This window comes from Hemicordylus capensis, chromosome 7 (assembly GCF_027244095.1).
Source record: "Hemicordylus capensis ecotype Gifberg chromosome 7, rHemCap1.1.pri, whole genome shotgun sequence".
Taxonomy (NCBI): Eukaryota; Metazoa; Chordata; class Lepidosauria; order Squamata; family Cordylidae; genus Hemicordylus; species Hemicordylus capensis.
In genome coordinates, this window is record NC_069663.1 from 26803739 (window position 1) to 26825834 (window position 22096).

Genomic DNA, 22096 nt, shown 5'->3' on the forward strand with positions numbered 1-22096 from the left:
GTTGTGAAGAAACTCAGTCTGCATGCTTGTTGCTACAAGACCAGCTCTTTTACCATGCCAAATCATCTCAAATGCAAGACTTTTCGGTGGAATGAGCCCACACATTCAGCAAGCCCTAGTCATAGGAAGCAGCCCTCCTCTGCTTCTGGCTTTAGAAAGCCTTCACAGAATACACACGACCCTCCAGCTACTGTAAGCCAAATACCCACGCTCACCAGCCCCTGCCTTTTGGGCTACCTTGGCTGGGGAGATACAGACCCTCCCAGCCACCCAGACTCACCCGGGTAGAAGTCCTTCGATTTGGACAGCTTGATCGTGGCTCCAGTTTCCTTCTGCAACTGGACAATGGTCTGGCCGCCTTTGCCGATGATGGATCCAGCAGCATAGCTGGGAATCAGGACCTTCAGGAAGTATTCGCCGTCTTCTGCAAGGGAGGGAACAGGAAAGAAGCTGGTGAGGCACTGCAGGACTCACAGGCCAGACGGAAGCCACAACCAGCTTTGTCCCACAACCAGCTTGGACATAAGATCATAAGAGCAGCCCTGCTGGATCAGGCCCAAGAAAGCCTAGCTAGCCCAGCATCCTGTGGCCCACAGTGGCCCACCAGATGCCTCTGGGGATCCTACAGGCAAGAGGTATGTGCATGCCCTCTCTCCTGCTGTTGCTCCCCTGCAACTGGTATTGAGAGGCATCTTGCCTCTGAGGCTGCAGGTGGCCTATAGCCCCCCGACTAGTAGCCGCTGAAAGACCTCTCCTCCATGAAGTTATCCAAACCCCTCTTAAAGCCATCCAGGCAAGTGGCCATCACCACATCCCGTGGCAGAGAATTCCATTGATTAATTATGTGCTGCGTGAAAAAGTACTTCCTTTTGTTGGTCCTAAATTTCCCAGCTTTCAGTTTCATGGAATGACCCCTGGCTCTAGTGTTGGGAGAGAGGGAGGAAAAGTTATCTCTGTCCATTCTCTCCATCCCATGCAGGCTCAAAGGAAAAAGCCAGCTCAAGTCCACTTCCCAAGATGCACCAGTTCAGAATAAAACCGCCTGGCCCTTCGTGTTGGCCGTGGAAACCGGCTCTCTGGCAGAAACTCGGTTAGCAGACAGTTCCCAGAGGCAGGGCCTTTTCAGGCGCAGCACCTCCGTTGTGAAGCTCCCTCCCACACACCCCGGAGATCAGACAGCTCTCTCTCTCGCGCGCGTGCTCTCTCTCTATTTTGAAACAAATGCTGAAGTCTTTCCTGTTTCAGAAGACTTTGCATACTGCAGGCGTTCCCAAACGTAGCCCCTCAGATGTCGCTGGACTACAACTCTCATTATCTCCTGCCACAATGGCGAGAAGGATTATGGGAGCTGTAGTCCAACGTCTGCGGGACCCACGTTTGAGAGCCCCTGGCATACTGTGCTGAATTGACTTTCTGTGGGGTGTGTATTCGTTCTGCACGGTTGTTTTGCTTCTGCTGTTCACATGGATAAACATATTAATGGTGTTTTTACTTGTTTAGTGTAAGCCGCTTTGTTTGTTTTCTTAAAGTGAAAAGCAGTGTATACATACACACCAATAAACAAAAGCAGGTGGTTTCTGCAGGACCGACCCCAGATGGGGCTTCAGTGGGATGATGCAGAGCAGAGAAAGGCTTTTCCCCACAGCTGTCACGACCCTCTGCTTTGCTGCAAGCAGTTTACCTCTGTGCAAATAAGCCAGGCGAACACCTTCCCCCAAACCCACAGAAACAGTAGCAGCTTGTTCTAATGAGCCGGGGGTGGGGTGGGGATGCCAAAAGAGGCATCTGAGGTTGCTCCACTCTCTCTTCCTGCCCCCACCCGAAAGCCGTTCTGCCTGCAGGCTGGCCATTCATCAGGTAACTGTGCAGCTCTACCTGATGGATGGCCAGCCTGCGGGCAGCATGGGAGAGAAAGGAGCAAACCGTGCCGCCTCCTTTGGTACCCCGCCCCCACTCGGCTTGTTAGAAGTGAATGCCTCACCTCACAGGCCACAACCCCACAACACCCCATGACAGCACAACCTGCTGTTATTCAGCGGGTGCCCCCACCAGCCACATCGGGCCCCAAGCCACTCCGCAGGCCCCCTGCATCGTTTCTCTCCACAGCTTGTGGTGGCTGCAAGGCCCCCAGACTAGGCTCCATCTTGACTTGGTATATAGCGCATGTGCGCACACTTGCACATGGTGCCGAAGGTCAAGAAGCATGGTGGCTGGGATCTGGGCTCCAGCCCCAAAAGAGGCGCAGCTGCCTCTGTTCCCCAGCAGTTCAGGTCCCTCCCCCTCTCTCCTGTGCTGCCCAGGAACCACACTCTGCGGTAACCGCAGAGCTCTACCTGACGAATGGCCAGGCGCAGGAGAGAGAGGGGCAGCCCAAACTGCCTCCTTGGGCTTCCCCCGGGGCTCATTAGGATGAGCCACGGCTGACCCATTTGGACCAGAAACCAGCATCGGACCTGCAGCCCTGAAATGCAAAACACTGGGAACAAGTTCCGTTTGAAGTCAGAGTTCTGCAAACGCGTCTGATGGGTGGCAACGGCCGATGACTCAGGGGCACCAAAGCCACTCAGCTCCCTATCCTGCTCTTCCCGCAGCACGCTTTCCTACAAAACAACGGCTCCTATTTTTATCTGGCCCTGGCAGAGGGGTTGTGCCGTGAGTGGATGGAGCTTACCCGAGATGCAGACCTGACCTACTTATGCTCACAGTCCCATGCTGAGGAAGATGTTAATGCCAGGGCTGGTGAGAAGAAGCCTTGTGATAAGCAAGCAGGGCCCGCTGCTGTGTCCAGATTGCAAACGTCCCCCAGGGCACAGAATCAAAGCCATCCGTTGAGGGGAACAGAAACAATGCCACCATGACCCGAGAAGGCCACAGACAGACAGACAAGACAGACCAGAGGCCTGTGTCCAGAGGTGCCCGTAGGTAATTTTGGAGCTGGGACCTAAAGGCCTTTTGGGGGCCCCCTACTGCTCCTGCCGCTGCCAACAGATAAGCAGCAATCCATTATTTTACACCAGAACATGCTCAGGGAGGACTATGAACAGGACAATCCTGCGACAAGTGCATTAGCTTGAGAGAAGGTGTGGATTGTTTTCCCCTCTCGGTCAACAAACGAGAGCTTGCACAGCTCCCAAAACTGGGTAGGGGACTTGTCAGGCCCTTGGTCCACCGAGCTTGGCATTGTCTGCACTGGCTGGCAGTGGCCATTGTGGCTGGGGGTGACGACGGGAGCTGTAGTAGTCCAGCAGCTTCTGGGGACCCCAGGCTGAGAAGCCCTGCAGAGTCTTTGCAACTTATGCTTGCCAAAATGAATGCGCTTGTCTCCCATGTGGGAGGACAATCCACACCTTCTCTCAAGCTAATGCACTCGTTGCAGGATTGTCCTGTTCATAGGAACATAGGAAGCTGCCTTCTACTGAGTCAGACCCTTGGTCCATCTAGCTCAGGATTGTCTACCCAGACTGGCAGCGGCTTCTCCCAGGTTGCAGGCGGGAATCTTTCTTCTTCAAACCTCTCTGCACGCCACATTTTAAACCAGTTTCAGCCTGTGAAACTGTCACGGGTCCAGAAAACTCAGGATTTGCAGTTTTATGGAGAGGCTGGGGGGGGAGGTCTCTGATAAAGGTGTCCCTCATGGAGCAATAATTCCCAGACTCCTCTGAGGGAATCATGACATTCAATGGTTTCAAATCTGTGGTGTAGACTAATTATTGAAAATACAAGATTTGGTAGCTGGGAAAACGTGTTACTTCACCCAGTCACCTACTCGCAGGAAATGTATTGCTGCAAATCAATTTTTGCTTTTCTTCCGGCTTCCCTAAGAGAGACTCCTTTGCCCAATGACTGAGAACCCACGTTCTAGAAGAAAGCGAACTTCACCTACCCAATGATAAACTCATTTTGTTCAACAGAAAAGATTATGTTGGAATAAGGCATAGCTGCTCAGTTGGGAATGGGATCAGCTGAGTTCTGACATTTTCTTTATGGTCCTCGGGCGGTGTTTTTTTAAAACACGAGATAATAGGCAGCCCTACAAGAGGAAAGTGTGGGCAGCGGGTTGGCGCTATCCATCCTCATCCAGCCTCCCATCTCTCCTGACACCTTGGTGATCTTCCTGCCATGACTTCTTTAAGCTGAAGGATCTTCTACCCAAATCCACTTAAAAGAATTCCCTCTTGGGTAGATTAAACCAGTTAAGTCATTAGAAATCTGTGATGGAGACCAAGCCGATCAGCAAAGAGAAACACGGCACGAGGATGAAACCTACGGGCTGCCCCTTTTCTCCATCCTCCCCCACCACCCCAACACTCACACTCAGCTGTTCCACAGTCCTGAAAAAGATCCCAGCTCCCTTCTGAATTACTCTCACGGCCCCCATCCTTCCAGGATGTCCTCCCCACCCCTCTCACCCATAATGACTTTTCCCCCCAAAGCACAAACACGAGGCATGAATGTAACATGGCACTCACAGATACACTGCTCTTGCACACAGAGGTTCTGTTGTGAATAATCACTGCTAATAGACCTCCCTTATATTAATTAGTCCTTTAGTCTAATCCCTTTTAAAAAAAATATAAGCGACTAAACATCCCCCACACCTTGGGAGTAGAAAATTCCATGTTAATTGTGTGTGAAAAAAGTACATCCGTTTGTCAGCTCTGAACATAAATAATGTATTCCTATCCACCTTCTCCACACCATTATTTTATAAATAACACTACCACATGTCCTCTCACCAAGATTTAGTCTCCCCCTCTGCCCACCAAAAAACCCACTAAAGGTAAAGTGTGCTGTTGAGTTGGTGTCGACTCCTGGCAACCACAGAACCCTCAAGAAGGCCCCAAATATTTAAGCCAGGGGTTCTCAAACTTGGGTCCCTACTGTTGTTGTTCAACTCCCATAATCCCCACAGCCACAATGGCCTGTGTCTGTTGAAGAATGCTTCTTCAATCCATCTAAGGATTATCTTCAGAAATTATTGACTTTTTGGATATATAAAATCTATCCAGTGAAAAAAGTCATTTGAAATTGAGGTCACTGAGTCGGCGTTGTGGACGATAAGGGTTTATATTTTTATGGACTATTTTGCATAAGAATTGTGTGATATTTGGTCATTTTGTGATTGTTGCTACTCAGTATAGTTGGATTTATTGCTTACTGAAATATACATTTTGAGATACATTCTAGTTGTGGTGTTATTATATATGGGATAATAGTTACTGGTTGATTCAATTGCATGTATCTCACATTTATCCCAGCTCGCTTTCTTGGTATATGAGTTGGTCCAACATCATCTGGGCGCCTTCCAGATTACACCCTAAAACAGCAGTAAAATGCTTCGAATTGGCAGGATCATATTAAAAACAATCCCCAAAATCTCAAACTCATACAACGGGAAAATACAGCTATTTTTCTGCAACGGACTTGCAACGTGGTAGCACTTTATTGCAGAGATAAAATCCGAAACAAGGCATTGGAAATGGGAACGGTCCCTTGCTGTCAGTGCAGGGACTGCGGTGTCACAACCCAGGAAGTATGGGAGCACATTTAGAAGATCCGTAGTGACCTGTGGTAGGGGTTAATCTGGAAAGCGCTCATCTGGGAACCCTTAAGCTTTCCTCGCGGGGAAGATGTGTCCACTTCTTGATCGTATTAATGACCCTTCTCTGTACTTTGCCCAGCTCCACGCTATGCTTTTTGAGCTGGGATCCATATGAAGATCCATAGTATCTTCATATCCCTCCTCTTCCCAAACTCCCAGCACTGAGGTTTGCATGAATCAGAATACCTGACCCACTTTCTGCAGCTCTCTTTCCAGCATGGGACAAGAACAATCAGGTCAGTCAGCAGGAGAAGGCAGCAGCTCATATTTTTAGCAGGTATGGGGCCTGGCCCTGCCGGCTTCTGCTGGCACATGCACTTGGGAGCTGTGGCTCATTAGAGGAGCATCTGCTTTGCATGAAGAAGGCCCCAGGTTCAACCCTGGCAGCATCTCCAGGAAGGGCTGGGGGAGAGACTCCTGCCTGGAACCTTAGAGAGCTGCTGCCAGTCAGTGCGGACAATACTGAGCGTTGTGGACCAAGGGTCTGACTCAGTAGAAGGCAGCTTCCCATGTTCCTATGTTCCACCTTGAAAAGCGTACTGAGCTGAATTCCATTGGGCAGACCCTTATCAAACCCATTTTACAGATGGGCAAAACAGCACCACACCACGGAGGGGCATACCCAGATCTGGACCTGGAGGGCCCACACACCAGCTCAGGGGTGGCAAGCAGGAAGGGGCGTTCTCTTGGCTAGGCAAGGGCAGAAGGCCAGGCTCCAAGGAGGCAGTCCAGAAATGTCATCCTGCGGATTCTAGGCCGCCATGGCTCATCTCTGTTCCCTTCTGTGCCTGGAGGGGCCTTGGAGGCCTGTGGGGGGGGCACACAGTCCCAGGGAGCTCCCTAGGCGAGCCCCAGGCCTCAGCTTGCCTGCTGCCAGAGCAAGAGACAGCAGCTGGGCCAAGGATCTATCCCCTCGAATCAATCTTTATTGTTGTTTAACCGCAGGCCATTAGAACGTGCTGGCGAACTCTTGGCACACATGCATGCAGAGCAAAACATCCTGAGCAGCGAAAGGCTCATCCAGCCCTGTGAGGTCCACTAGGAGAATCAAACAAATACAAACATCCACAAAGGCGATTAACTGGACTCATTGAAGGAAAAGTATTCAAAATCCGTTACAGTACAGATCTGAACCAGGAGGACTCCAAAGCCAGACCTGTCCCACCCCTGAACACAGGAAGCTGCTTTCTCTCTGGCTTCTCCAAGAGAGGGCTGGGAGAGACTCCTGCCTGCAACCTTGGAGAAGCCGCTGCCGGTCTGGGCAGACAATACTGAGCGTGATAGACCAAAGGTCTGACTCAGTATACGGCAGCTACCTATGTCCCTATGGCCCATCTGATGATCTAGCCCAGTCTCATCAACACTGACTGGCAGCGTCTCCCAAAGATTTTCACACAAACGTCTTTCCCAGGCCTGTCCGGAGATGCTGGGGATTGTACCTGGGACCTTTTGCAAAGGATGTGCTGTATCATTCAGTTATGGCCCCCTCCCCTATTAAGCTTCCTTCTACTGGGTCCAACCACTGGTCCACCTAACTCAGTATTGCCTACTCTGGCAGGCAGCAGTTCTCCATGGTTCCAGGCCGGAGTCTTCCCCAGCTACACCTGGAGATATAGCCACCAGCTCTTTCATAAAAGTATGCAACTGTTGAAGTCTCTCTCTCTCTCTCTCTCTCTCTCTCTCTCTCTCTCTGTCAACAGCATGACACCAAATGGAGTTGACTGGACAGACCAAAGGAAATCCTCCTTTGCACAACACAGAACGCATTGATGGAGCTTGCTGCCACAAGAGGTAGTGAGGGCCACGGTTGTAAAGAGGAAAACAAAAACAAAAACACACAAGGATTTGTCCCAGTGCTCTCAAACCCTGAGTCCGCAGACACTTCTGGACTACAAATCCCATGATGGCCTTCAGCCACTGTGGCTGGGGATTATGGGAGTTGAAGTCCAATAACATCTGAGGAGGACCCAAGCACTGAGGAGGACTAAGCAGACTTTCTGTCCTGCTTGCTGAGCTCTTTTTGAACTATATATATATATTTTTAAAATGACATTTCTGTTGTGCCATTCTTCCATTTTGGAATTCAAAGTGATGTATTAGGAGTTCCTGGCAGTCACCTAGTACCCTAGGGGTCGCTGGACCTGCTTAGTTTTTGCTGTGCCTGGAGGAGAGCTTGTTTTGTAGTTTTGCTAAGCAGGGTCCACCTTGGTTTGCATTTGGATGGGCGACTACACAAGAGCACTGTAAGATATTCCCCTGAGGAGATGGGGCCATAAGCTCAGTGGGATTTTGCATGCAGAAGGTCCCAGGAGGGTTGAAGAGCAGTGTTCACTCTAAAGCGTGCACATGTGCATGTGCTCATAAATTTTTAGATGTCCGCTCAGTTCATTTCAGATCCTGCTCAGGTCGAATCAGGAAGGCCCCACTCTGAATGCAGGTGTGTGCACACTGCCGTGAGACTGCCATTCAGAACAAAACTCATTCCGCACAGAGACGGGGGGCGGGAATTAAGGAGAACACAGCTGCAGAGAAACTCCTGCCTAAAATCTTGGAGAAGCTGCTGCCAGTCAGTGCAGACAAGATGGAGCGAGATGGACCAAGGGTCTGACTCAGTAGACGGCAGCTTCCTCTATTTTCTGTACTCCTACACCCCAGACCTGGGAGATGCTAGGGAAAGAAAAGGTGTAATGGCGAGCCACAGTGATCGAGAGTGTCATGTGTGATGGTGGGGTTACTGCCCGGGCCAGCGCTGTGGTCAGGGAGAAGGAAGTGACCAGAGACTAGACATTGCCGCATGCCCGGTTCTGGCCGGGTCTCTCTTGCGCTCCGGGGTCAACATAACGCTCACCCTCCAGTGTGTAAAAGTAGGTCAGATTCAGGCCCTGCCAAGCTCAGCTGGGTGTCCCCCCCCACCAGCCCCCGGCTTTGCTACCCTGCTCTCATCATCCCGGATGGCAGCCGAGCCGAGCCTGTGCGCCAGCTGCAGAACCAGGGTGGTGCAGCAAACCTGGCTCTTGGTAAGGAGTGGGGGAGTCATTTGGAAGGAGACTGGTGATGTCGAAGCCAGAATGCTGATCGGCTCCCCCTCCCTCCCACGCCCAGTGCTCTTTCGCTCTTCACTGCTCAAGAGCAGAGCCTTGCACAGAGCAGCTGGGAGGGCTCTGAGCTGACATGACAAATCCCCAAACCAAGCAGGGAGCCAAGCGTTAGAACTAGAACCAGCCGCCGCCCCACCCCACGAAGATGTGCTCTCTCTTGGCAGGCTGGGGAGAGGGGCTGGGCGATCTGTCCCCAACCCAGGATTACTTTCGAAAAGCTGCCTCTCTCCGGACAGGGAAGGATTCGATAGTGGGAACTCTCCGTCTTGCGGGCAGGGACGGGGTAGGGGTCCAGGAGGCCACATCAAACAGCAGGAAGGGATAGCAGCTGGAAAGGTGGTGGTGTGCTTAGGGTCTAAACTAAAGCACCGGGGTTCTCAGATGTGGGCCCCCAGATGTCGCTGGACAGGCGATGGACACGTCTGGGGATCCATGCTGGAGATCCCCTAGCCTGAGGGAAGGCATTGTTGGTCAACAGCCGAAACCGAACGACAACAGGTAGCCGAATCATTTAAAAGTCCATGAACTAAGATAAAGTGTGCCGTCAAGTCGATTCCAACTCCTGGCGCCCACAGAGCCCTGCGGTTGTCTTTTGGTAGAATACAGGAGGGGTTTGCCATTGCCTCTTCCCATGCAGTATGAGATGTTGCCTTTCAGCATCTTCCTAGATCGCTGCTGCCCGATAGAGTACCAGCGGGGATTCAAACCGGCCACCTTCTGCTTGTTAGTCAAGCATTTCACCGCTGCGCCACATAAGGTGGTGTCCATGAACTAAACCTGCACCTTAATAAAGTGGAAAACTAAGCACAGGTGCTGATTGGCCATTTCCGTTCTTTCAAACCGATTGGCTAGAAAGCTCCGGGGAGAGAGAGGATCACCTGGAAGGTTTTCCTGATGCCGCCCAAAGGCCTAGCGAGCGACTTTTTCTGAGAATAAAAGCTGAGAATTTGCAGCGAGGGTCGGGGTGGTGGTGCAACTGACAGGCTCTTCTGCCGCTATTCATGCTGCGGCCTTAATCAAGGAAGACCAGAAGGGCCCCGCCATGGCCGCAATCATTCTGATTGCCCTCTCCTATGCCTTTTCTTTGAGCGGTCTACCATGATGAGCCCACTTTCTCTTTCCTAGATAGCCACAGAGCCACCTGCATCTTCTCAGCCAGGGCTTCGACTGAAATGGGACACACACACACACCCCTTGTTTACAAACCCAGAGTTCAGCATAGGAAGCAGTAACAGCCATCAATATCCCCTGGAGTATGTGGAGAGAAGGCATTTCCGCTCACTTGCTGACTCATATTCCAAGCAAGGGGGCACCACCAGGCTTGAACTGGGAGCCACTGGGAACCCAGACCATCAGGTACTGACTGGACCAAAGAGGGAACTTCAGGCAGTACAAGAAGACAGGATGCCAAGAGCCAAACCCACCTCGATATTTGCTATGCAGCCCCACTGCACTCCCTCAGGCTGGGTGACTCTCACTGCTGAGGGAAGCCGTCTGCCTGTTGCCTCCTTTGCTCTAGACACTTCTTTGCTTGTTACGTCTCCAGCCGTTAGGGGCTGGACTTTGCCAGGACTTGGCCCTGGGTGCCTGGCAGCACCCTTAAAAGTAAAGTAGTGCCCTTGAGTCGGTGTCGACTCCTGGCGACCACAGGGCCCTGTGGTTGTCTTGGGTAGAATACAGGAGGGGTTGACCATTGCCTCCTCCCGCACAGGATGAGATGATGCCTTTCAGCATCTTCCTAGATCACTGCCCCCGATACAGGCGTTTCCCATAGTCTGGGAAACACACCAGTGGGGATTCGAACCGGTAACCTCTGGCTTGCCAGTCAAGTCATTCCCCCACGGCACCATTAGGTGGCTCTTATGGACCCATAATTTGTGTGTGCAGCCTCTGGCGTCACCAATAGGGGGAGACAGAGTGCCAGCAGACATTGCATAGCCTAGGAACTGTCCATCGTTAGAGAGGACTGGGAAGAGACAATCCCATGTTACCTAGCAACCACTGAGGACCCCAATTTCTTAGGGTTTTACAAGACAATGGTTATCTTTGCCCTAGATCACAACAATCCAAATGGTTTCTAATATCACAAGGATAGATTCTGCCAGGGCATCCTGAAACAATGCATCTTGGGGGAAAGGGGAGATTTGACATGTTGCATTGTGGGATACCATAGAAACTGAGCTTAAGAACACAGGCCAAGGGTCCGTCTAAGCCAGTATTTCTGCTTCCAACAGCTGAATGCTTCCGAGAAGCCCACAAGGCGGGTGCAACATGAAGAGAGAGGCGCTCTTACCCCTGGACTTCAGGGCCGAAGTCCAGGTCCTCCACAGCCTTAAGCACCCTCAGTCTTATGCACCATGGAGCTTCCATGAAACCACACAGAAGCACCAAAGAACGCTCAGCTTTCCCCAAACCAGTGCCCAGCAGCACCTGACAAACCTAGACCCTTCCTTCCAACACCATCCGCTCATAGACCCCTCCTCTCCCGCTGTCCAGCATACCCTGCACATGCAACAGGCAGCATTTCAGGAAATGCTGCTGTGGAAATTCTGGACTTCGACATCTCACCTAGTGATTTCAATCTGGCCTCCCGGATTTCGCAGCTGTATTTCCCAATGTCATGGAGGCCGGCACATGCCATGACCCCCGGCTGGCCCTTTGCACTCTCAGAGTCTACAGAGGGCATGTGACAGCTGCAACCTTCATGCCTGGCAAGCAAGACTCCAACATGCCACCCCCACCCACCCCCGCGTTGTTCTTAATGGTTGAATCTCCCACCACCCGGTTGCTAGCCCACCCCAAAAGGTGTATCTTCCATACACAAAAATCACCGGAGCCACGGTTCCTCCCAAGGGATTGTTTCCCAGTTCCTCAGGATGAAGCCCTCCAACCCTGAGACCCTCATTCTCCATATCAGCAGAGGAGCTGCCAGTCAGCCGGGGAGTTGGACGTCTACCATGCCCCTGAAGGTCTCCTCTCCATACCTCCCTGCTTCAGCCAGATAGCTTCCTCTCAGCAGAAGAAATGTGCTTTCTGACAGCCAGGAGCTCCTTGTGCTGAGCACCCGCCCACAAGAGAGAGGCAGACACTCCGATGCAAAACACGGGCTTGTACCCATAGACCTGCTGGCTTCCCACCTTTCTTTGGTTGGGGCTTTTTATCCAAGCGATTTAGGGTGGTTTTTTTTTGGGGGGGGGGGGGTCCTATGCTGCGAGTTTAGGTGAATTTTGCTTTTAAGCCTTCTGCAGTGACAAGCAGGGATTCCACTTCTCTGGTTTCTTTGCCCTGCTGCCAAACAACTCACACAGGTGTGGAACTCACTGGGAGGTTCCCTACCTCCTCCTGGAAGATCCCTGGCGGGGGCCCCTCCCTCCTGCTTCCACAGCTGCAGTGACCTTTCATCCCTTCCCTCCCAAATCTGTCCAGTTTATCACAGACACACCCCAAAAGGCCAAGAAGGATCTTTCCGCCTTGATATCTGGTCTAACAGCCTCATCTCCCAGACCACCCTAACAAGGACCAGACAGAGAAGAATCTTTTCTCTTTTCTTTTTGCAGCCATTTTGGGAAGGGGGGGGGCACTGTCTCTGCTCCGGCAAGAGACAGTCACCCGTTTGATGATCACTCAGACCGCTGAGACTGTAGCACCCTGGCAGCACGGTGGAGAACCCCAGTGACCTCCCCAAGGTCACACAGTGACACCAGGAACTGAACCCCAGTCCTAAAGACTAACCTTAACCTCTGAGTGGCCCCTTCGGAGTCCCTAAGACCCCACCAGGACTGGACATGTCCGTCTTGAGGCCTCAGTGGCCTGGGAAACCCTTCGCCACGCCACGAGGCCTTGCAGCGCCCTCCCCCCCCCCACAACTGATCTGCCCTCCTGAGCTGCAACGTACCCCGGGGTCCCTTCCACCACCCTGCCCAGCCAAGGGCCCGAGAGAAGCAGCTGCCCAGCTAGTTCGTCAGTCACCATGACTGCCTGCGGTGACGTCAGCTCTCTGCACTGCTGGGAAGGCCTGGGTTTCACGAGGAGCAGAGCTCAGAGGGGACATTCTGGCCTCGGTGGTGGAAGTCCCCAAGGACCCCTGCCCGCCCGCCCGCCCGCCCGCCCGCCGGGAGGAGTGGGGATGAATCATCTCCTAGGCACAGCCCCTGGGGGACGCGTCCCCCTCCTCACCCGGGCAATCTGCTCCTCTCTCCACTCAGACCCCCCCCCGGCCCCAACTTGATCATGCACAAGACGTCCCACCCAATTTGACCTTCACCCACCCGCAAGATATGACACAAAGGCGCGCGCACACGCACACACACGCGTGCTCAGGCAGGCCCACACTCGCTCACCTCCCAGCTGGGCCATGAGGCCTGTGTGGCTCTCGCTCTTGCGCATTTCCTCTTTCCGCGGCAGTCAGTCGGTGTCCTTTGGCAATGCACACTAGGTACTACTAACGCGTCCCCCTCCATCTCCGTCACACTCCTCCCCCCCCTCCGGAACACCATCAATGCCTCCCCTCCCCCCACCCCCAAATCCATCACTGGAATCAACCCAATCCTCAACCCAACCTGTCATCCCTTTGGAAGAAAAGAACAAGCCGCCACGGAGCAGGCAAGGCAGAACCAAACCGCGGGGCACAGTCCAGGCCAAACAGCATCCTTCCCTATCTCTCTGCAGCAGCCAGAGCTCTCCACCATGGCCTCCACCAGCTAGCCAAGACACCACGCTCGGAAGACCCTCCGATCCTTGCTCCTCCTGGCCCCCCTGCCTTCCCCAGCCCCCTCCCCTTACTTTCTCCAACCTAAAATCACACACACACACACACACACACACCAAAAGCTCGCCGCCCTCCTCCAGTTTTATTTGCAATTGCTACATTAGTCCCATCAGTAAAGCCATCATAAAGGAGAGCAATTTCCCCAGAGGAACTCTGGCTGCTTCAGACGCAATATTTATGGCTTCTTGCCCTGACACTGAGGCTCCAAAGCAGCTCGAAATGTTAATTACATCTGGAGGGTGATGGCGTGCATGTGTGTGTGTGTGTGTGTGTGTACCTACAGATGCTCATAACTGGGTGCGATAAAAGGTACAGTGTCATGATAATAAATAATAATAACAATGATGATGGTGATGAAGATGATGATGATGATGATGCAGGCACCAAAGCTATTCCCAGCTCCTGCCTCCGGTTCAGAGAAAAACAACAGAATAAATGACACTACCCTTCACAAAAGGAGACCAGATGGAGCAGTCAAAGAGAAAGAGAGCAAGTGTGCCGCTTTGGAAAGATCTGTTTTGTGCCCAAGCTTTGGGGGCAGCTGGAATTCACACCACCAGGGATGGTGACTTCTGTGCATGTCAGAATCTAGCACCTCCGAGATGCCCAGCCATCTCAACTCTTCCCCCCCCCCGCCACCTTCGGCTCCCAACAAATCCTTGGAACACACACAGTGCCCCTTTCACACCCCAGCTGTCTGCATCCTCTTTTGAATGCACATTCTTCCCCTCTTCATTTCCTCAGGCAGACAGTAATGGGGGGGGGCAGTGTGTATGTGTGGGGGCTGACAGGTTTCCCATAGTTTGTGTGTGAGAGAAGTGGGGAGGGAAATCTCCACCTCCCTGCAAGCCGACAGTTATTCTAAGAGACTCCATTTTGACATAACAGCTGCATGGACTACTAGTAGAAGCTTTGCAGCAGGGAAATGTGTATTCTTGGAGGAGGGGGGCATCCGTGTATCTGCTCTGCCCCTGCCAAGCCAGGAGGAAACACAGACTGTCGAGGCCCCCCGATGTCTGAGCTATCATGGAGACGGACAGATATGAGGGTCCCACCCTTGGCAGAGATCAGGGTGCGAGGAGGGGCTGAAGGGGCTTTTGAACCAAATACCTGAAGGGAGAGAGATGGCCCTGGAAAGGGACACCCGTCTCTTGAACCCTAGACTGTTGGGGGTGGGCGTGGGGTGAGATAACAGACCTGCACTCCTGGTCTGGTGGGGGTGGCCAGGAGGCTTGAGGGGCGCAAATACCCCCGAGGGAATCCAGAAAAGAGGCAGGCGGGTGGGGGGGGAGATGTGAAGTAGGTGGTGGGGAAACAGAGGCAGTGGGGTGGAGAAGGGATAGGTAGAGGCAGGCAAGTGGGGGGAGAGATGTGGGGCTCAGGGCTTGGGGGGGCTGCTTTGGTGCAGAGGCAGAGAGTGGATGGGAGGCGGGGAGCAAGAGTGGGAGAAGGGGGCTGCGTGGGACGGGTGGGGGAAGAGGCTGGGCCTGCCTTTCAGGGGAGTTCCTGGGGAGCCAAGTCCATCAGGAGGGCAGGGAGGCCTCGAGGAAGCGAGGGCGGGTGGGCTGCTGTCGCATGCCGCCCCTGGACGCCTGCTCAGCCGGTCCCCTGGAAAAAGCTCTGTCTTTGGGGAGGGGCGCCCCGGACCTCCTCGCCCCCCCCCGCCCTCCGCGCGCGCACAAGCCCCTCACCTCCTGTGTTGCTCCTCTTGGTGCTGATGGCCTCGGTGGGGGTCTCCAGGGGCCTTTTCCGAGAGTCAGGGGGGTCCGAATCCATGTGGGGCGGCGGGGGGGCTTGCGGGGAGGGCTGCGGCTGGGCCCCCCCTTGCTGCTGCTGCTGCTGCTGTGGCGGCGGCGGCTGCTGCTGCTGTTGGGAGGCGGGGGGGAAGAGGCCGTTCTGGTGCACCGAGCCTCCGCCGCCGACCATCATCTTCATGCCGAGGGCGCGGAGGACTTCCCCTCCGCGGTACCCGTGAGACTCCAGCAGGGGGAGGCGGGCGGGCGGCGGGGGGGAGAGATGCTCCGATTGTAGTGCGGGGGGCAGGAGGAGGAGGGGGAGGTGTGTCCAGCTGCGCGGGGGGGGGAGATCAGGGCGCGGAGAGCCTCCTCCAGGTGGAGTTGACAAAGGGCGCTGGAATGGGCGAGCGGGGGCTGGCAGGGGGCGAGCGGCGAGCAGGCGGGCCCTCCTCCCCGCGGGTTCCTTGGCCCCCACTTCCTTTCCTCTCTCTCTCTCTCTCTCCCGCCACCCCCAGCAAAGAGAAATCCAAAAAGGGAAAGGGGTGAGGACTCAGCGCCCCCAAAGGATGCAGAGGAGGGCTGGAGAGGGAGGGAGGGAGGGAGGGAGGATGGACGGGCTGGCCACAGAGGGAGCGGGGCGGGGGAGGACCCTCAGATGCTCGCCCGCCAAAGGAGCTACGAAGGTGCCGAGCCCGCGGAGGTGGGGGGCGAGGAGGGGGAAGGGGTGAGCAGGTCTGGCGGGCGCTGGGGGGCAGAGGCTGGCCCCGGGGACATGCGGAGGAGGCCGCCCGAGAGCGAGCGAGGGGGCTCGGCCCGAGGAGGAGCAGGAGCCGCCGCCGCCGCGCGAGAGAAAGCCCGCCCGCCCGCCCGCTTCACAGCATCCCTCTTTGGAGCCTGTCCTGGACGGCAGTGGCGGCGGAGGCGGCGGCGGCAGCCACCCAGCCCCTGACGTCGGAGGAGAGACCCACCTCCCTCCTCCCTCCCCCCCAGCAGATTGGCTGCGAGGAGCTGGGCCAGGCTGACGGGGAGGGGGGGGGAGAGAGAGAGAGAGGAGCTATTCTCTGCCTTGGGGGCCTGGCAGAGCCGGGAGGGAGGGGGAGCAGGTGGGCGGTGGGAGGCGAGGGAGGCAGCAGCAGCTGTGCGGTCCAGGGCAGGAGAGCGGGGCGCCGGGCGGGGGGGGGACGCACGCCCCTCTCTCCCCCCGGCCGGCCGGCCAGCCTTCCCTCCAGGATGCTCTCCCACGAGCCTTTCCGCCTGCAAGCCCTGCTCTCCTCCCAGTGCCAGACCGACGTCCCGGGGCCAAACGCGGCACTTTCCCGGTGAAGCTGCCTGAGCCCGAGTCAGACCCGCAGGGGCCCTTGCACCCGCCGCCCCCCTCCTCCTCCTCCTCCTCCTCCGCTATGGCGGCGGCGGCAGCAGCGTCGGGCAGAGAAGTCGTCCCTTGCCCCGCACTTGCAGCCAGCCCAGCTGCTGGAGCGGGCTGGGGGCACCGGGGAGCTTCCGCAGGCCACGCCCTCCGCTGGGGAGCCCCCTCGGGGAAAAGCACGCGCGGCTTCTCCAAGGCCCCTTCAGAGGGGGACCCTTCTTGCCAGTGGCCGCGGAGACCACCTCCGTGGGTCAGTCGGACTCCATCTCTGGCCCAAGAGCGGGATCCAGGCCGGGACACCTGGCCACGATTCCCCGTCCCAAGCAGGGGCTTTTCACACGTGGTTTCACCCCGTCACCCAATATTTATGTGAAATATTTATTTGTGTGAGATGCCGCCCTTCCAAAGGCGGCTCAGGCTCAGGGCGGCTTCCATTAGGACGAAAGCAACTAAAATCAAGTAATTAAAAGCAGAGTAACATTACTCTGGAAACTAGATGGGTCATTCAAAGCCATCTGGCGGGTCCTTGCGGCTTTCCTGAAGGCGTCCAAGGAAGACCATCCCCAGCCATGGGGCGCCACATTCCCCAACCCTGACTGGACTTCTCGGAACAGCACAAGCTTGGAGCGACTTTTCCCCATCAGTGGCAACCCATCAGAGGATGCTCTCCTCCTCTCCTGGGCTCGCCTCACCCAACTGTGCAGCAGCTGTGCAGGAGCTCCACCATTCACTTTAGTGGCGCTTGGGCAGGACAATTTCCCAGTGGTTTCGAGGGTCCAATCTGTCTCCTCCACCCCGCCACTCTCAACCTGCAGCTGGGCGTGGTCACCTCGCTTTGCCCCGTGGCCCATCACTTTTCTCCTTCACAGGTGGAAGATCAACTACTAAAGCATCCTTTGCATGCGATTCTCCATACAATCCTCCCTCCTGATCCTCAACAACCACACCACAGCTCTCAGCAAGGCAGGAACTAGTCATACCTAGGGTTCTGGTCTCTCACACACAGGAACATAGGAAGCTGCCACCTACTGAGTCAGACCCTTGGTCCATCTAGCTCAGTATTGTCTTCACAAACCGGCAGCGGCTTCTCCAAGGTGGCAGGCAGGAGTCTCTCTCAGCCCTATTTTGGAGATGCTGCCAGGGAGGGGACTTGGAATCAAGGTGCTCTTCCCAGAGCGGTTCCATCCCCTGAGGGGAAAATCTTACAGTCCTCACACTTCTAATCACAGGACTTGATCTGAGTTCTGGAACCCACATTAAACCTCAGAGCTCTATCCCGAAGCACACAGAGGAGTACAGGAGCTCCTGGGCTCAACTCCTGGCATCTCTGTACAAATACTTTGGGTCACAGGGCTAGAAATGGCTGCTGACCAACACCTTGGAGAGCTCCTGCTAGAGGAGTCAACAACACTAATCTGCAGATGATGAGCCAATAGTCCATCTGCCAGGAGCTGTCCTTGTAGACATCTTTTGTCCATCTAGAATCCCCAAAGGTACCTCCTTACCTAGTCAGACAATATTATCTACCTTTGGGGGGGGGGGTTAACATAACACAGAAACCACCTATGCACAACTGCCAATAGCTTCCCCAGACATTTCTGCTGTGTTTTTAAAAAAGGAATTAATGCCCTGGGGCCCTTTAACCAGGGTGTCCCTTACAGCAGAGTTAAGTTACGCAGAAGCGCCCCCTGCTGACACTCAGAGAAATCAATGCACATTGCACAACATTCTTCAGCACATCTTTGAAATGTGCTGGGGTGCTGAAAGGCATCATCTCATACTCGCCCTATCTTGGAGAAGCCATGGAGGAAACCTGAAACCTTCTGCTCTTCCCAGAGCGGCGGCCCCATTATCCCTTGAGGGGAATATCTTCCAGAGTTCACACTCCTAGTCTCCCATTCATATGCAACCAGGGTGGACCCTGCTTAGCCAAGGGGACAAGTCATGCTTGCTCCCACCAGACCAGCTCTCCTCGGTATAACCAGTGGTATAACCAGTTCCTGGTGGCTTCCACTGCATGGAACCCTATAGTATGCCCCGTATAGAACCTTATAGGACTTCATAGGGATAGCTTTTGGGACTGTGAGCCTCTTTGAGGCAGGGAACCCTTTGCTTGCTATGCAAACTGCTCTGAGAACCTTTTGCTGAAAAGCCATATATAAATAAATAGGTGGTGGTGTCAGATAACCCCATATTCCCCACCCCAACTTCAGATGATGGGGGAAGAGGCTGTGGGACCTGGGTTTTTCCATTTGTGATGAACTGGATGAGGAAGAAATGATACCAAGACCTAAGTTAAGATGCGGTGCCTCCAGCTCACGGCGTGCCTCGTTTCCTGTAAGGCTGGAGGGGAAAATAGTAGGTGACTGTCTGCTCAGTTCATTTTAGATCCCGCTCAGGTTGAATCAGGAAGGCCCCACTCTGAATGCAGGTGTGCACACACTGCCTTGAGACTACCGCCCAGAACAAAACTTATTCCGCATAGAGATGAAAAAAATTAGAGGGGCCGCTGGCTCTCACTGCTGCTTTCCTGTCCCAGGCAGGGAGACAGCCACAGGCTTAAATCGCTCTCCCTGCTGGTGAAGTGGTGTGTTAGGTCAGAAGGGGTCTGCTTCATCTCTCAGCCCCCTCAATATTGTTCCTTTCTCCCGACACTCCAACTTTCGCTCTCGCCCTACGATCTGCTGTCTTCAGTTCAGTCCTCTCTCTAAAATCTCCTTCCTCTCAGCTGTCCTCTGGGTCAAAACATTGGGTTGCATTCTGCATCTCCCATGCGGGGGCTATGTCTTCCTCAGGCATGAAGGCAATGAAAGGCCTTGTAGCCAGGCTGAGTGCATGCCAGGATTCTGTGGAAGCACAGAAAAGCTGCGGAATGTGGGAGCGGCTGCAGAATTCCGCATTCCTAAGAACGTCTGCTTTTTAAAAACAAAACACAACAACAGAAACCCACCCGAGTTTCTAGACTTACAGCTACCAGGACCTGCTTAAAAATAAAAGGACAAGATTTCCAGTGATCAGCTGGACACAGCTCCTTCCCCACCACTAGCAGAAGCCAAAGACATGATGAAGCAAAGCAGTGCTTTAAGAATGACGCAAAAGAAGAGGAACGAAGCCCATTTTCATCATCACTTGCATCATTTTGCATCAGTTGCAGAACCCAACCTTTTCTTCTCATGGAATGTGGGTTACTTTGGTGCAGAATGTTTACTACACTATTAAAGCTCAACACACTCAGCCTGCAGCAATGTTTCCGTGGGGCAAGCTCTTTAATGCTACCTGTTAAAAGTCACTCTACTCAAACGGATACCATTTTAGGGAGGAGAGCTGGTCTTGTGGTAGCAAGCATGAATTGTCCCCTTTGCCAAGCAGGGTCTGCCCTGGTTTGCATTTGAATGGGAGACTACATATGAGCACTGTAAAGTGTTCCCTTTAGGGGATGGGGCCACTCTGGGAAGAGCCCCTGCCTGCTTGCACGCAGAAGGTTCCAAGCTCCCTCCCTGGCAGCATCTCCAAGATCGGGCTGAGAGATTCCCACCTGCAACCTGGGAGAAGCCGCTGCCAGTCTGTGTAGACAATTCTGAGCTGGATGGACTAAGGGTCTGACTCAGTATATGGCAGCTGCCTATGTTCCTATTAAAAAATCAAATACACAGGTACATATTTGCACAATTAGCATCTCTTTCTCCGCTCTACCAAACCTGTTGGTTCCACTCTGTCAAGCAACTAGGCCCAGGATGAGAGTTTTGCAAAGAGCAAATTGGACCCTCGGTGGCTCCCATGGCTCTCTAGGGCAGGATTTCCCAGCCTTGGGTCCCCAGATGTTGTTGGACTACAACTCCCATCATCCTCAGCCACAATGGCTGAAGAGAGCAGGTGCAAACCTTAGCCAGTGGAGGTGCACCTTTTTTGCTGCCTCCTTTATGTTGCCACTAGCTTCTGTGAGGAACGGTAAAGCACAGCCCTGCTGGATCACGTTGTAGCAGGAGCCAACTGTCCTCACGCTGGGCACCTCAGGCCATCACCAACCAGGATGCCACAGAAGGGTCTTGTGTCCACTCCCAGGGGGTTCTCGCAAGACAGGCCCCCCCTCCGCCTCCCTCCACCCTGTCATCATAGCCGGCATTTTGCTAGCCGATGATATCCAGCAGTTAGATATTCTCAGTCTCTCTCCCACATAAGCACAAAAATAAATGAACCGATTTCTTGAGGAGCTCAGCATCTTGTTAAATTGAGCCTGAAAAGGGATTGCTGAGCCGTCTGGAAAGTCTTGGCTGGCAATAAAATCTGGCCCCGATCCTGCAAACGGCAACAGACATTCAGCACAGTGAGTGAGCCAGCCAACGATCCCAAGTCTCAATTACAATCAACCATTTAGGTCCTCCCTCGGAATATTATAACCTTGAAGAATCAGATTAAGAAACAGGATCCTCCATATTCAAAGCTCGGTTGTAATAGCCAAGGTCTCCTTTGACAGTTCTCATGCAGGCCTTAATCTGTTAACATGAGATGTCCAAAGGCCTAACAGGCAGTAGAGTTGCCAACTTTTTTCCTAGCATGGCTCCTGTGCCTTCCATAGTTGTACAGAAGGGGGGAATTTCTGCAGGTGCAGCTTGTCTTCAAGCTAGAACAGGAGAAACTGCACATACAAAAATTCTCTCTCCTAACTACTGAAGGAACAGAAGGCCTATCTTTTACTCTGGCTGATCATGTTAGTAACTGAAGCCGACTTGCACGCATCTGGGAACTGTTGTGGGGGGGCATAAGGGAGTGGATTTCAGTTCAGAGGATTTGGCTTCCACACCAGTCTAAGCCACCCCACCTATTTTTTAAGGGCGACATCAACCTCAGGACTTGGGCTGAAACCATTACTTTGTCAGGAGCCTGATGCTGAGTCCATCCTTAGGGCAAAGGGGGTCACCACCCCCAAGCCTCCGTTCTCCTGGCCTTTAAAAGGGTTGAAACATCAACACGGTTCTCTGTGTTGTTGGGAGGAGGAGGAGGAAGAGGAAGGAGGAGGAGGAGGAAGAGGAAGAAGGAGGAGGAGGCGGAGGAGGAGGAGGAAGAAGAGGGAGGAGGAGGAGGAGGAAGAAGAGGGAGGCGGCGGCGGAGGAGGAGGAGGAAGAAGAGGGAGGAGGAGGAGGAGGAGGAGGAGGAAGATCAACACAGCACTTTGTTTATTCGTAAAGCGTGATCCCATTTATTGCTAATCGCCACCAGCAACTGCAGAGAAGGAGAAGATGGGGAACTGCCATCTCAGACCTACTCGGCTTCTCGGCTGAATTTGGAGGCGGGTGAGGGGAGAGAGAGCTCGGAGCAGATGGGGCTTGGCTGGGCCTTTTCATCCTGGCAGCCCTCAGCTAGCTCAATAGCAGAGCAGGGGGAAGGGAGGCGGCAAGTCAGCCGAGCACGGCTCCTGAATGCTAAACGGCTCGGCCATTGTGTCAGCTGGCCCATCTGTCCTTTGCTGCTTGCCTATTGTCCGTGGCTGACACATCTGGATTCTGTGCAGCCCCCAGGCCCCTCCCC

At 54.0% G+C, this 22096-nt stretch overlaps 1 protein-coding gene across 3 annotated transcripts in view; it reads right to left on the bottom strand.

Moving 5' to 3' along the window:
- Positions 1-22096, bottom strand: part of NOVA2 (NOVA alternative splicing regulator 2) — a 51656-nt gene that overhangs the window by 19623 nt on the left and 9937 nt on the right. Inside the window, exons 1-2 of one of the 3 annotated variants that reach the window (XM_053266754.1) lie at positions 15160-16089; positions 281-424 (exon numbers count right to left, since the gene is read on the bottom strand). In XM_053266754.1, the coding sequence (XP_053122729.1) occupies positions 281-424; positions 15160-15403 (388 nt within the window). In that variant the 5' untranslated portion in view covers positions 15404-16089. Of the gene's footprint in view, positions 1-280; positions 425-13040; positions 13154-15159; positions 16090-22096 lie in introns of those variants that run through there. The other 2 variants (XM_053266755.1, XM_053266756.1) reach the window with 2 other exon arrangements.